At 40.8% G+C, this 16,677-nt stretch overlaps 1 protein-coding gene across 3 annotated transcripts in view; it reads left to right on the plus strand.

The window, feature by feature from the left end:
- Positions 1-12,850, plus strand: part of lekr1 (Leucine-, glutamate- and lysine-rich protein 1) — a 77,176-nt gene extending 64,326 nt beyond the window's left edge. For 2 of the 3 annotated variants that reach the window (XM_079675769.1, XM_079675770.1), the window contains exons 7-10: positions 2,342-2,419; positions 4,766-4,969; positions 12,483-12,558; positions 12,743-12,850. In XM_079675769.1, coding sequence (XP_079531895.1) covers positions 2,342-2,419; positions 4,766-4,969; positions 12,483-12,558; positions 12,743-12,766 — 382 coding nt within the window. In that variant the 3' untranslated portion in view covers positions 12,767-12,850. Of the gene's footprint in view, positions 1-2,341; positions 2,420-4,765; positions 4,970-12,482; positions 12,559-12,742 lie in introns of those variants that run through there. The other variant, XR_013807237.1, reaches the window with a different exon arrangement.
- The last annotated feature ends 3,827 nt before the right edge of the window (positions 12,851-16,677 follow it).

The raw sequence follows: 16,677 nt of genomic DNA on the forward strand, positions 1-16,677 counted from the left end.
GTGGAGGCAGTGACGTCTTGAGGTCACATCTCCATGAACACTGCAGAAAAAATTACTCTGAAATCCCTCAAGAACCTGTTATTAACGTGCCCGTGACACGCCCACTGACACACTGACAATGCATGATAATAGATTCTTCTCAATCTCACCTTGTTTCCATGTACGGTACACCTCATGCCTGCAGCCACAAAATACCCAAAGTGCTCCGCCACTCCTTCGGTGCACTTGACTGCACTTTGAACCCGGCGCCTTATTGTTTAATCCAAAACACCCTGTTTCACATTTATCTTTCTCCCTTAGTGGAAATAGCAGCTGGGAGTCAGATATCATGTCATCTCTGACCTTGAAGACAGAAAGAGGGGAGACAGGGAAAGACGAGTGGCAGTAGTGAGTAAAGTACAAACCATGTGCTTCAGCTACACAAGCAGATCAGCAGAATATATGATTAGTTTTCCTAATAACAGATTTTTGGGATATCGCTGCGATGTTTGGAGCTGTGAAAAGCTGCTGGCTGTATGAGAGTACCCGGTCAGCTTCAAGAAAACGCATCAACAATTTTAAATAACTCTCTCTGCCAAAACTGGACAACGGGATCCACACTGCACGTTTATGGTGCATTAAATAATAATTGAATGTAGTGTATGAAATGTAGTTTCAATTTGACATTTTCATTTATGTAGTCACAAGGTAGGTACTAAATATTTGTAGTTTGTCTTTCTCTAAATGTATGTTCACTGTTAATCTATAAATATATTGTTATCAAAGTGTTTGAAATACTTCCAAATATCATTATACGTGGACTCCAGCACCAGGATGTTTAGTAACGCACCATAAAGGCATAGCAAGCCGGCCAGACTTACAATCTGTTCAGATGCAAATATAATACATTATGTATAGACTGTTTTACTGAATCTAATTTGGTAAAAATGTACAAATACTCCCAAACAACAGTCTGTTTTCGATTGGCAGTGAAAACAGAGTGTCTGTCTGTGAGCTCAGAACTCAGCCCTCTCACTCTGTATCCTCATTGCGTGTGGCTGCAAGGTCACAGGGCTAGACAGACTGCTACACACACACACATACACACACACACACACACACACACACACACACACACACACACACACACACACACACACACACACACACACACACACAAACACATTAACTGATGCCGCCACAGAGGGGATTAGGCTGGGAAGCCGACAGAGTTAGGAGGGTTAGGGTGAAGTGTGTGTGTGTGTGTGTGTGTGTGTGTGTGTGTGTGTGTGTGTGTGTGTGTGTGTGTGTGTGTGTGTGTGTGTGTGTGTGTGTGTGTGTGTGTGTGTGTGTGTGTGTGTGTGTGTGTGTGTGTGTGTGTGTGTGTGTGTGTGTGTGTGTGTGTGGCAGTCTGTCATGGCACGCAGGAATTAGAATCAAAACTGATTTCCAATTTACTTTCTGAAGAGCGAGGCAGCAGCTGCGCATGAAGGAAGAGGTGATTTCAAAAACATCGCTGCACACATGCACGCATCTTTAAAAAAAAAAAAAACCTCAATGACTTACGGAAATCTGCTATGGTGTACAATGAATAATGGCGTTGTATAAGCCAAATGACTTGTGAGATAGCATTCTTGAACTTCTGCTGATCCCAGAGGAGGACTTAATTGTTAGGCTTCCTCCACATGGAGATTCATGCGTAGGAGTGGAGAAAAGCTGTTGTATGGATTTGGAATCTTCCTCAAGTACTTTTCCGATGGCACTTGAAATTGTTAAAGCATACTCTGGGTGTTAAAGAGGCCCTATTATGCCTGTGTTCCCTCCGAGGGAGTTTCTCTCCCACACTCCCCCCCTGCCGGAAACGCCTCCATTGGACTCCTTTGTTAACTTCCGTAACATAGTGATATCACTTTGTAACACTCACGCTCCTATTAGCTAGCACTCCAACACATTGTATGTGATATAGGCTTAGGGGCGGGACAACTCTAAGCAGTTGACAAATCACAATAGAGCCTACCAGCTAACCAATCAGAGCAGGCTGGGCTCTGGTTTCAGACAGAGGGTGAAAAGAGGTGCTGCAGCACAGGCAGTATGAGAAAAATAAAGAGCTTTTTGAACGTTAAAGCATGGAGACATGTCACAGTAGAGGAACAACATACTAACATAAACCTGAACATGAACCTAATATGTCCTCTTTAATATGATACTTCTACCTGCCTGAATGTGAAAAAAGCGGTACAATTCATGTGAATAACATGAAGCAAAGGAGGAAAGGACTATTGTATTTTCAGCTGTCTCACCTATCTGTCTCGTAATTGAACTAACTTGAAGAGTGATCATGCCGTGCACTTTGTGTCTCCAGGGAGCAGAGGAGACAGAGTGAGGAGCAGCTGTCCCGTGAGAAACACTCTGAGAGCCTGCACCGGGACAAACTACTCAGGTATCTCGTGAGAAATTCCCATCCCTTCCCTTATCCAACTTTCCCACAATCTCTGTTCTCATCCCACTCATTGTCCTCCACATCGTCAACTTCCTCTGCTCCACTTCTCCTTCCTCCCAGAGAGAGGCGGGATATTAGTGTCAGCTGAGATCTGCTCTCGGAGCATTTTAGGCTCCGTAAAGTGCCTGTGACACAGCAGAGAGTCTCGTGTGAGGCCGGCGCAACAGATGGAAGCACTCCTTAGCTGGCGTGGACTCATGTTTCTCTCACACACACACACACACACACACACACACACACACACACACACACACACGCACACGCACACGCACACACACACACATCTGTGCACATACTGTAGATATACAGATGCACTTCTATTGGAGAGCACCAGACCAACACACACCCACATACGGACATCTACACACACACACACCGCCTCTCATCTTTCCGTGCAGCCGTTAGATGTTTCTGGGGTGTGTGTTTTTGTTACATGGTATCTGCTGGTTTTCTTTTTCTAAGCCACTGGCAGCCTGGTGTGTTCAATTACACTGTCGATTTGTTTCCCTTCCCACACAGCAGTCTCTGATCTCACCCTTTTGGCTGCTATACATTGCAACATATGATAGCACTCTGATGGGGGGGTGGAGGCTATTTCAGCAGGGATGGGGGAGATTGGGAGAAGAGAGCTCAAAGAAAATGTAATGGGAGACAAAAAATGCAACAAATTGTCCAAAGAGTGGAGACTACGGGATGCTAAAGACAATGTTCATCTGCTCAGCACGGCTCGGAAATCAATAAGTACCTGCTATCTTTGTAGATGCTGCTTTTATGTTGAAAGGATTGTGAATCTCTCCATGTTTTGAAATGGCTTTTTGTGAACGTCTCTGTAGCTTTTCCTCATTTTCCAGCCTAAGAAACAACCCAATGCCATTTTTTGTATTTGTTCAAACTTCATGGCAATTTAACGGCCAACTTTTCCTTCGAGCAGAGGTGGAGAGCAACTGAGGCCTGTGTCCATATAACGCCTTTTCCTGGTAAAAAAAAAGCGATATGCAAACAACATCTCACCGCTGTTAAACACAGAATAGTATGGAATGTATCACCTGTTTGTGCTACTATATATCATTTGACATATTTTTCACTATGATCATCAAGCAGAAGATTCTTGCTCTCACACTTTGTCTGAATTCGCTTCATCGCTCTGTCTGTAAGTCGGAGAGCAAGGAGGACACAAGTCACACACTCTCTTCAAGCTTTTCTTCCAATCTCTACAGTGACGTCACCGGCGTTTTTCTGAGAAGTTGAAATACTTCAACTCGGAACGGCATGCACTGTTTTCTCATTGGAATCAATTGAAAAAGGCACTATGTACAGCAGGGCTATTCAATTAGTTTGGAATGGGGGCCGGTTGATGAAAATGATCCAAAGCAAGGGGCCGGGAAAAAGATGGCTTGAAATATGAGCAATCATATTAAGAGCTTCAGATACAGTAAATACTACAACAGCATAGTGGAGTGCATATATTGTGTTTAATTAAATCAAACAACATAGCCCCAAGACCTTTAGATCTAAATGGCAAGTTCAGAACTCAGTACATGTGAAGCTAACTTTAACATCAACATCATTTCATTTGATTTAATTTAGGTGAAATGATCTAATCATTAACGCAGAGATGCAATCAATGACAGGAGTAGTCACTACAGGAGCTAGTAGGTGGGTTCGAAACCCGAGCCCGCCAAAGTTTTCAGGCAATGTATTCCCCTCTATCTCTCAATTTAACACCCTCTCTGGAATAAAGGCACTCTGGCTCAATTACTTTTTAACATTGTACTCAAAGGGCCAGTAAATATCACCCCGGGGCCGGATTTTGCCCGCGGGCCGCCAATTGAATAGCCCTTACTAAGGGAGGTTAGTCAGAGGTTAGACTGTTTTACTTTTACTCCACTACATACACACCTTTGGTTAGACAATTCAGATTCAGAATAAAACATGCAATTAACAAAAAATGTATCGTGTCTTTTTATTGGTTAAGATAGCACAGAGCTTATTTTCTGCTATATACTCAAATCCAAAGGGGACTTCCAGGAAGCCTTTACAATGTTTACTTCCCGGTCCGCCTTAAAAAATAGGTCATCACTGCACCACTCTGTTGTCTCTTATAAAACAAACTATGATGCTAACACTCCCCTTGTTGTTAGTGTGTGTACTTGCAGGTGTTATGTTTTTGTAAAAACATGCACACACTGTATACAGAAACAAATTGCAAACCTTTCCTTATGGGATATCACGTATGGGCTGAAGCAGAGTGTGTTTGAGCTCATATTCTGCATCTTTTTCTAACAGGTTAAAAGAGGAGTTGGAGGACAAACACGAGATGTGGTTGTCGTGCCAACAAAGGTATGACACCATGCAGGAGCAGCTGTCGTCATGGCAGCAGAGAGAGGCACAGATGAGCAGGAACTACCGTGCAGCTGAAGAGGAAGTGACGCGACAGAGGGAAACCCTGGAGAAGACCCAGGAGGAAACGAGGGAGCTGAGGAGAGACAGGTTAGGAATTTTTACATCTAAATGATTCCCCAAATCACGCTACCTATTTTGTTAAGACTTGTTTTATTCATCTTAATAGGATTCTTTACCTATAACTCTAAACTAAAATGGCACTCCAACCTCCACTCAGGCTAATGGTGCATTCACATGCTCCTTCGATGGTCCAATTTCTCGTGTTTTTCAGACTTCAATGTGTTAATGAGAATGAATCCCTAATGTGGACATATCATAACTTCTACAAAGATAGAATGCTGTCTTTTTGTTCCAACTCTAAAACTGGGAGGCAGCCTTAGTGATTTGTTTTTCCTAACAGTGACACCACCAGCACAGACTAGTGGCTGTGCTGAGTCTCTGGTCAGGAAATAGACTGTTTAGTTCTGTTAATGTTAAATATTTATAAGTCTTTTGTGTCTGAGAGGACACGGGGTGAGTGCAGGCAGGAATTCTGTGAATGTTTTCTCAACAGTGCTAAAGCAGAGAGCCTGTGTCTCTCTGAGAGCAGAGGGAGTGGATCTAATGGAGCTGGGAGCGCTGCCCAGGCTTTATGGGAGGTGTCTCCCTGCGCGTCCGGGTCACACTGCTTAGCCCTTAGATGCATAAGTGGGTATTTTTTGACCCGTTGAGGTGGTTTTCTTAGAGTATCTTTGTAATTAAAATGTTTTATCATACTCCAGCTATTCCTCAAAAAACATGTTTTGGATATCATGCCATTCACATTTTAATTTACATTTTAAGAAATTGTAGTTTTAGTATTTCTACCCCAAGCATCCATAAGTGGGTCAAAAATGACCCGTATGCATTTCCTATGGGATCCTATGGGAACCTTTGATTCTTATCACCTGTTGCTGTCAGGAATACATTCACTGTGGACCGCACAGACTACATCACAAGTGACACCTCTCAGGAAGATTGTTTTACACAGCAAGATCTGATACCTGTCAGTATAATAATAATAAAAATAATACATTATATTTTTATAGGGCTTTTCAAGGACTCAAAATCGCTTTACAATATAAGGGAAGGCTAGGGTGGGGGGTATAGGACTATCAAACTTGATCAACCGGCATGGATTGATGGGGGGGGGGACTATGAGTAGACAGGATGAGAAGAGATGAGTTTTGAAAAGGGACTGGAATACTGTGAGGGTCTCAGAATAGCGGAGATCTTTTTCAAAACGTTTTTTTTTTTTTAAATGTACATTTTTTTTCTAAAATGATAAAAATAGAGAAAAATTCAATATACAATATTTCTAGTGTGAACCAAAATATAATACTCAATATTATACAAGTGATTTTTCTAAACCAAAATGGCAAAAATGGCATAAAAACACATATTATTCTAATACGGGTCCTTTTTGACCCACTTGTGGAAGAGTGTAGGGTCCAGTCACTCGTGCGTCTAAGGGTTAAAAACCTGACATTTACGGGTGTTTATCCATGTTGTTACCTTATTCTGTTTTATTTTTTGGACTACAAGTGCCCAGTGGTATTCAGATCCTTTACTTGAGAAAAGTACAAATACACTGTACTAATCTTACTTAGGAAAAAATATCCTAAAGTCCAGGCAAGGACGTCGTTGTGTGCAGTTTTATTCAGGTGATTCAATATCAAACAGTACAATGGCACGGTTGTTGCCCCGATGCCTTTCCTTTGGCCTCCTTGTGTTACATTTTTTTTATTTAACCTTTATTTAACCAGCTAAAAAGCATTGAGATAAAATCTCATTTTCAATGCTGACCTGGCCAAGAAGGCAGCAACGTTACGCATAACATAAACATATAAAATACAGAGAACATAACTAAGGAAACAAAAGACGAAAAGCAGTCCCTACATTGTGCACATTAGGACAGTAAGAAAGGTACACTACTTATTACTGCGAGAGCAGCTGGTGGTAAGGACTTCAGACAACTTCAATTTAAAACATACTATTGAGACAAGTGCCCTCAGTTTGAGGCGTTATTGAAGGTCATTGCAAGACCAAGGACAATAATAAAAAAGACTCCTTTTTCCAGCCTCAGTCCGCACAGCAGGAACCTGGAACCGTATCCAGGCACTGGGTCTGAGGGTGTAAGAGTCACATTTGAATATTTGCCCGTTCTGGTGCTCCAATCCCACCTTCACCTGTCTCCAATACATACTGTACCTTAATTACCCAGTTCCCACAACTGCCTTCAGAATGAAAGCATTAAGAATTACTTTAATTAACTCAAATAAATTACACTAAACAATGACTAATTTACTATAAACAAAACGGCAAAAAAATAAATGTTAAATTATCCAAAAACATAAATCAATGTATAGCTCCAACCATTATTATTACATTATTCATCATAGGGTTGGCCTCACATAGGAAATGTTTTTTACCATCTGTTGAAATGACTTCCTTGTTGGCAAGGACACAAAAAAGCAGTGAAATCAAAGTTGGATTATTATGTCAAACTATCCTTTAAAGGTGGGGTAGGTCATTTTTGGAGAAACCAGCTCGAGTGCGCTAGAATTTGAAAATACACCACCGGAAAAAAATCTACCACTTCCTTACAGAGCCCCTCCTCCAACACACACGAATGCGCACATGACCAATGAGGGCACGAGATAAGTTTGTGCAAAGATGGAAGGCTGACAGGCAGGTAGGCCATCCAGTTATTTTAGCCGGGCCGGCTCAGATGATTGGTCGTGCTTTTTACAGTACCACGGATTCCACAGATGAAATTTTTATGGATTGTTTGTCAAAGCACTTCAGATATTCATTGCTATCGGGATGTTAAGAGCATTCCATGGAATATAACAACAAGTGTATCTCGAGCCGGTTTCTCAAACTTACCTACCGCACCTTTAATACACTGTAAAAAAGCCATTTAACTCCCAACAAATTGCAGAAGTATAAGGTAATCCTCAAATATTTAAATGCTGGACTTGTAAAATGAAAGCTTGTCCCTCGAGGCTGAAATATTTTTTCCAGTTGAACTCATTTTGTGAATGAATATCAAAAGCTCGGTTGAACACAAAGAGACACAGAGGCATGTTTCTATGTGCTGTCCTCAGATAAACTGGGCTTAGTGGCTGGAGGGCTAACGGTCATTGTGTGTTTGTGTTTCTTTAGTAAGGAGACCTGATTGTCCTCTCAGTGTTCTTTTTCAATAATGGCCACCTCGCTGCACATTATCCCTCTTGTTACACGGCGACATGCTAACTTGTACCAACAAGTGGACTCACAATATTGATTTGATAGTGAGTATTTATTGTCTTCTGTTGTTCCTGTTAGTGTTTACTTCCTGTCTGTCTTCTTCTCTTAATTCATCTGACGTCCAGCTCTCTGTCTTTTAACCTCTTTCCTTCTTTACTTTACTGGGGACAGTTTAGCCATCATGAGTCCAACGTTTCCTGCTCTCCACAAATATAAAAATAAATATTCAAAAAGTATTCCACTGTGTTTTCTGATTGAGGGGAGAACTAATATGTGTTGTCAACAGACGACATTAAATTGTCTGGACTTCATTCTGTGGATTGATACGACTGCACATACTGTAGATCAGAGCGTCCTCCTTAGCAACAGTCTGCTAGCGAAAAATGTGCAGACCACAGAATGTCCAAATTGACCAATAAGAATCGAGTATTCAACTAAACTGTGTAATAAAGACAAGGAGGAGAATGAATAGAAGCATGACATGAAGGAGAAAAGAAGGGAGGAGGCAGAGGGAGAGGGTGGGAGTCAGGGTGGGGGGGGGTGGAAGGATGGAGATCGTGACTGTGGTCGCCGCGGTTACTTCACACACTGTCTGTCTCTTGCGTGCAGCCCGAGTTGAAGGGGCGCACACGATCCACACACACACACACACACACACACACACACACACACACACACACACACACACACACACACACACACACACACACACACACACACACGCACACACACACGAAAGATGACAGCTTGCACTCAGCTGTGGAAAATGACTAGGTACATTTACTCAAGTATTGTACTTAAGTACTTTTTGGACATATTTGTACTTTACTTAAGTTCTTCCTTTTAAAGCTACTTCTTACTTCTACTTCTGATCTTGTAATGGAGTATTTAAAGATGAAATAGTATCTGTTTTTACTTACTTGCTAACACGGCTTCACTGGTTTCAGTTTAACTGACAAAAAGTCAAAGACACAGAGTGAGAGTGGAGAGAGTAAAATATTTAAAAGTCAAGAGAGGTCAGGAGTATCTGTGTGGTTTCTCATCCATCTGTTAAATACGAGCGGACTTGTTTCGAGTGGTCTTCAGGCAGCAGAGGAATGTGACAGGAATGATGATCTCTCTTCTGTCCCAATGCAGAGAAGTGGTTTAACGCTAGGCTTAGCCAGGTTTAGATTACATCTAACTGTATTATCAGGATACAAAAATATTGCCTTACAATTACTTAAAAGGTGAATCTCTTCGCCTCGTGCCTGAATCTGATTCATGGTTTTCACTTTCTTTGGTTCTTTTGTTCTGTTTTTAATTCAGTAGGTCAACCTATATGTTCATAACATAGTGTGTGTGAGCTTAACTGTGTGTATGAAACTAAAACGGAGCATTTTCTGTCAGCTCAGATTTTATTTCTGCTTTTTGAAACTGTAGTATGTGCTCATGGGTTGAAAGGCAGGTTTTCCAATGAAATCTTTGAGCAGAGGACACGTTTGTTATCCTAAATATCTCGCTTTTTTATTTTCCAAGGTCACATTGTTTCGTTGTGTCAGTATACACTTCAGTAAAAATCATCTTATTAATATTTATTTTCTCTTGGATTTATTTGAATTGCATTTCCTATTGAGGTAATCTAAAAGTACCTCAGTACTCAGATTGGGTTACATTATTTTACAGTTAACTAGTCATTGTAACAGATTACATTTTAAAGTAAGACTCCCTACCCTTGGCTGTACACAATAAAGCCAATAAAAGCCTTTAAGAAGAATATTGTCTGATCTCTCAGATACTTCCTTCAGCTATTTTCTCTCGTCTCGTTGCCTGGAGTGGAACATATTATTTCATCATTGTCTGGGTCTCTTTTATTTGTATTGCGTTTTTATTCACTTGTCATAAATGTCCATTTGATGTAAATTCACATTTTAACAAGGCAGTCAGTTCCTGTTTTGAAAGCGTGGGGGAAAATTCTTTGAAATATTAATCCTCTTTCCAGAGTTATATTATTATCTGTGTTATATATTAGATGACGACAGCTGATCTTGATTAACACACAATAACTATTTGAAATGAGGTTTCGCTGTATTATTTGGAGTAAAGAAAAAAATGGAATGTGCGTTATGATGAGGAAGCAGCCTCACACACACACACACACACACACACACACACACACACACACACACACACACACACACACACACACACACACACACACACACACACACACACTGCACATGTACACACTAGCCTTTCCTTAAAAGCAGCCTGGCGTGTGAGTGAATGAGAGAGTTCCTCCCTGTAATCCCCCCAGACCTCCTTCTGCGGGCTGAATTTGCACGCTCATGCTCCCCGGGGGGTCGCACACATGCCAACGCGCACACGCACGCACACGCACACACACACAGACACACAAAAAAGTTAAATGAAAACTTCTACCTTTGCAGAGTTCAATTTTTTTGTAATAATCGCCGAGACAGAATTATTTCTGACAAGCTCTCGTGCATCAGCAGTTTATATATTCAGCTTTAGAAAAACATCAAATCCTCACTTTATTTGATTTCTTACCAGCTAACTGCAAAACCCATAAAGTGCTTGAGCTTTAGAAATAAAAACAAAAACATAGTAATGTCCTGATCTGACCCGAGATGCACACACACACACACACACACACACACACACACACACACACACACACACACACACACACACACACACACACACACACACACACACACACACACACACACACACACACACACACACACACACACACACACACACACACACACACACACACACACACACACACACACACACACACACACACACACAGTTCACACAATGTGCTATACGGTAGTGTTTGGGAGGAGGCTGGTTTCTATACACATTTATTCTGTTACAAGTTACACTAACATAATAAGAGTATCAACATTTAAAAGTAATGTAACCTGTTTACTTTCCGTTACTTTACTTTATTACCTCCATATCAAATGCAATGCAGATGAACACAAGAGAAAATAAATATCTCTAAGATGTTTTTTAATGAAGTGTATAATGTAAGACAGCAGAGCAATGTGAGCTTAGAAAAGAAGAAACCGAGATATACAGGATAGAAAATGTCCATATTATATTAGGCTAGGACTATGTAGGTTCGTATTTATATTGTGTGCCTCTACTGTGACATGTTCACATGCTTTTATGTTCAAAAAGGTCTTTGTATGCATACGCGTGCATATATTCATTGAGATCTCCTTCAAAAGAGTGTATTTTTCACCAACTCTTACTGTATGAATATAAATAGTAACTTGTCTCTGACTGGATTAGGCTGCTTCAAATCTTATCAGCTGGACCAGCTGCTGATATTAGACGAAGATAGACAAATCAATGAAATTCACCCTTTCTCCGAATCTCAACTCCATCTTTCTTTTTCCTGAGGATATGTTTTTTCGCTTCCTCTTTCCCCAGAGACTGTAGTAGTTTTAAAAAAAAATGATTTATGCAACCTGACATGCTGAGAGGATCATCAAATAGAAAAAAGCATGTGTAAATATTATCAGAGCTTCTCGCATCGTGACAGATTAAGATGTGATGTTGGCTTACTTACTTATTCAACTGCAGTAAGTGCTGCTTGGTAAAAATGCTTAGTGTGTGTGTGTGTGTGTGTGTGTGTGTGTGTGTGTGTGTGTGTGTGTGTGTGTGTGTGTGTGTGTGTGTGTGTGTGTGTGTGTGTGTGTGTGTGTGTGTGTGTGTGTGTGTGTGTGTGTGTGTGTGTGTGTGTGTGTGTGTGTGTGTGTGTGTGTGTGTGTGTGTGCCTTTTACACTTATTTTACCCGCTGAATGTGAATACTCACATCTCATGCCATGTCACTGCATGTTATCTTTTTTTTAAAGACGTGTTCAAGCCTTTTTAGCACATATGGATTTGTTGTGGGTTTTTTTGTGCATTTCCTCCAGAAGCTAAAGCAGCCAGAGTGTGTGAACATGTGATGTGATCTCATATGGGCATCTTAAGGCTTTCACACTGGAGCAGTAATGGTTTTAGGAACAGATGGAAGGAAGACTGTTGACAGCTGCTGAATCACGTCGGGGAATTAGTTTTTTGGTCTTTGGGCAGTTACTATGAAAACATGGTTTCACATCTTGCTCTTTATTTGTGTGTGTGTGTGTGTGTGTGTGTGTGTGTGTGTGTGTGTGTGTGTGTGTGTGTGTGTGTGTGTGTGTGTGTGTGTGTGTGTGTGTGTGTGTGTGTGTGTGTGTGTGTGTGTGTGTGTGTGTGTGTGTGTGTGTGTGTGTGTGTGTGTGTGTGTGTGTGTGTGTGTGTGTGTGTGTGTGTGTGTGTTTACAGGGAGATGTTGATAAAGTCCCATAGCACAGCCCTGACCAAGATGGAGGAAGACTGCAGAGAGCAAATAAAGTCAGGGGTAAATCATCACCAACACTTGTAATGTAATGTGGAATCAACATGGATGCCTAAAATAATGTGTGATCATGTATATATAGTAATTGGTTCATATATGTAATGTATTTAGTTCCTCTACTGTGACATGTTTCCACGCTCTAATGTTCAAAAAGGTCTTTATTTTTCTCATACTGCCTGTGCTGCAGCACCTCTTTTCACCCTCTGTCTGAAACCAGAGCCCAGTCTGCTCGCATTGGTTAGCTGGCCAGCTCTGTTGTGATTGGTCCACCGCTTAGAGGTTGTCTCACCCCGTACAGTGTGTTGGAGCGTTAACCAATAGAAGCGCGAGTGTTCCATAGTGATATCCCTGTTTTCCAGAAGTAAACAGCAGGGGGGGGGTGTGGGGGAGACAAACTCCCTCTTTGGGGAACTTTGGGATTTTAACCTTTGAAGACCATTTATATGCACAAAACCTATACAACACACTACAAGACAGGGAAACACCACAAAAAGCAGAATAGGGCCTCTTTCGTAGGCCTTCAGGTGAAATTCCTTGTTGGGAACTCTTTTTATGATTGCGAGCAGTCTTTTTTTATCTAACTGTGAGGGAATACAGTTACTTTTTTCTCTAAATCCTGATAACGTTATACGTAATCCTGTGTTATGTAATCTGTTACTCCCCAAGCCTGAATTAAACACTGGAAACACACACTCAAATTAGCAACCAGACTTATCTCCACACTTTGTTTCAGTCTGGCCGATGGCAGGCTTATACACACAGTTTACATCCTGGGAGTCAGATTAATATCTGCCCGAAGAAGAAATTGCCTGCTAATTTTAATTTTGTCCAACATTACAGGAATGGTACTCAGTGCAGCTGAATCATCTAAAAGATAATACGACCCAGACATCCTTATAATTAACTAAAGCTTTCACCAGAGTTACTAGATGTTGCTTTAAATGGTCTATAGATGTAATGTTGTTTTAATTATGTTTGATGAACTAAAACAAATCAAAACATTGCTCATAGCCACTTTGGGTGTGTTAGCGTGTGACTGTCAGACATTTAGTTCCAGTCTGTTGGAGTAAATAGGACGGCATCCAAGTCATTGTCACAGTTCAGAGGAGTTTAACAGGGAGGATCCCCCCCCCCCCCCCCACACATACACACACACACACACACACACACACACACACACACACACACACACACACACACAATGTGGAGAAGATTATGAGGCTCCACCAGTCTGTTTGACAGCAGATAAAGTAAACACGCACACACACAAACACACTAAACCAATTTGTGTTTTATTAGGGAAACAGGGTTAAATGTCTCTTGTCTGCCTGTCTGGCTTCATAGTCACTTAGTTAAGTGTCACAACAAAAAGACAAAAAACGAACAATAAAGGAAAGGATGAAACTTTCGGTTTTAACTAAAAAGTGTTAGTTGTTCTGGTTTAGCACTAACTGATAACAATGAATATTATTTGGGATCATTCACAGCTACACTGTGCCAATGGATTGGCATTACAGTAACACATCCATCCTTTGTTAGTGGCTGGAAGGATGAAGATTTCGAAAAGTCGATCTCATAGAAGGAGCTTTTTTATAACTCTGCAGTGTCTCTGCTATGACAAAACTATAAGATAACAAGCTTGCTAGTGAATGTCAGTTAAGCTGGCTAGCGAACATTAACTAGCTATCAAACTAGCTAGCTATCGTTAGCTATTTACTTAACCAGCTAGCTAGCTAATGTTAGCTTTCTACTTTAAAAGCTAGCTAACGTTCGCCAAATATCGAATTACTTAGCAACCTATCCAACAAGCAAACAGAATGAGTTGAACACAACATCTTTGAACATAGTTAAGAAGAATATTTTTATCTTTTGGAATCAAAACAGTCCAATCATAAAAAATATTACAAAATAACTTCTACAGGTGCAACTAACCACTGTTCCAAGACTTTTCCAATATGTATTATCTTACTGAAGTAAAAGTACCAAAGTATTGGGGTCAAAATATACATTAAGTACTAAAAGTAAGTGTTATGCTTAATGTCCCATTTCAGAATAATATATATAAGATTATGATTATTGATGCATTCATTTTTTTTATTGTGGACACAACAAGGATAGGAATCTGTGATACTAGTACGGCTAAATTATCCCTTCATTATATGGTTCTCTTAACTCAGGCCTAAAAGTCTGTTTGAGAACTGTATTTCAGTTGACATGTACTTCCTCTTAACCACTGACCAAATGATGCTGCAAAAACACATTTAAACCCAGAAATTCATCACAGAATCCCACTGTGTCATTATGCATTTATGGTCACAGTGAAAGAGAAAATGTAACATAACATTACAGAGAATTATGTTCAGCTTTTTATTGTAATCCTAACCCCACATTGTGCCAAATGTACTTTAAATGCCACATGCCAGATGAACCGGCTTGGGAAGTAGTGGATTACATGTAACGGGATTACGTAATTCAATAAAAGGTATCTGTATTCCCTTAAAGTTACATAAAAAAAAAAAATTGGATTACTGTTACGTCTCTTGAAATTGGGAATTACTTGCAGGACCCCCAACCCTGCAGATGAGCACACACACACACACACACTAACATACACTACACATTGAAAACTGATTTATGCACATTGTTCCCACACACGTCCATATGGGTTATTGTTCGTTATGGGCTTCCTGACTAATATACCCATGGACAGGATGTGGTGACTTTTTAAATACAAATGGCAGCTGTGTACATACATACGCACACTCTCACACACTAACGGATACACACAGACAAACCATCCAAGCTCCTCACACGTAAACTCAACCCAGCAAAGAGGAAGTGGTGTTTTCTCATTTCATCCAACACACGCAATTCTCTCAAACTGTAACCATCACTCACACACGCACAGGCTGAAATATGCACTTTTTCACATGCCAATCCTCTGACACCCACAACCACCGTCTTGTCTCACATAATTGCACACACAGATAAACACACACACCCTCAATGATCCTATGGCACTGAGGCTCAGTCGGATGTTCCAAAAACAAAGGTAGCCTTGGCCAAGCTGGACTAAAAATATGTCACATGCAACATCAGCCCTATTCTTTCAACAGCCAAATCTGGAGTTTTATGTCCCTGACAATTCAATTTCTGAATGCTGGAGTGCGATGACAAGGCCAGTCACACACAGCTGTCCTTTTCACACTCTGTGAGAAAGCTTTGCACAACCACAGTCCTCTCATATGTAGTATCAAAGGGTGAAGACATTCTTTCTCTAGAGAGCTTCGAACCAGCAATATTAAAGCAACATGGAACAATAACTTAGCACATGTGTCAAACTCAAGGACCGGGGGCCAAATCAGGCCCTTGGTGGATTTAATTTCGGCCCGCAGGATAATTTTTAATTCCTATTAGATCTGGCCCGCCGGTATATTGCACACACGCACTCAATCCTGAGGATTTCCTCAGCTCAGAGCCTGACCCCAAACATTGATGACCTTGCACCCAAGATGAGATGCCAAGTATCTGGCTTGAGCTAGCATCACAGAGCAGCACACTGAGTTTAATGGATGTTTCCTTCTGCACTTTCTTTCTTGCGACAACAGGGCATGTTTGGTTTTTTCTTTGAGGGAAATAGTTTTGTTGAAGCTGTTGTTGGCCTGTGGGAAAATGTAATCACAAGGAATGACTCTGGAAAAGCTGCAGATAGAGCCATAAGAAATGAATGCAACTGATTATTTAATGTTTAATGTTGTTTTTATAGGCAATAATTTAAGCTGTGTTAGTTCCAGGTTTAATATGTGCAATAAGGTCATTTCAATAAGTTCTGCAATAAACATTGAACCAGTCCGGCCCTCGACTAGTACCCATTTTTTTATTTTGGCCCTCTGTGTATTTGAGTTTGTCACCCCTGGGCTAGAGCCAGAAATGTAAGATATTTAAAGAAGCGTAAACATTTTTTAAAGACTAGGATTACAATGCCAAATATGTCAAATGTTTTCTTGAGACATATTTCAAGTGTTTTTGTACCAAGCTGTTTTAAGGGGTTTGTGGGAAGGAAAACTCCCTCTAGAGTGAACTTTAGGATATTGGCCTTGCAGTCATTTACATGCACAAAAA

The sequence above is a fragment of the Notothenia rossii genome (genome assembly GCF_949606895.1).
Source record: "Notothenia rossii genome assembly, chromosome: 4".
Classification (NCBI taxonomy): Eukaryota; Metazoa; Chordata; class Actinopteri; order Perciformes; family Nototheniidae; genus Notothenia; species Notothenia rossii.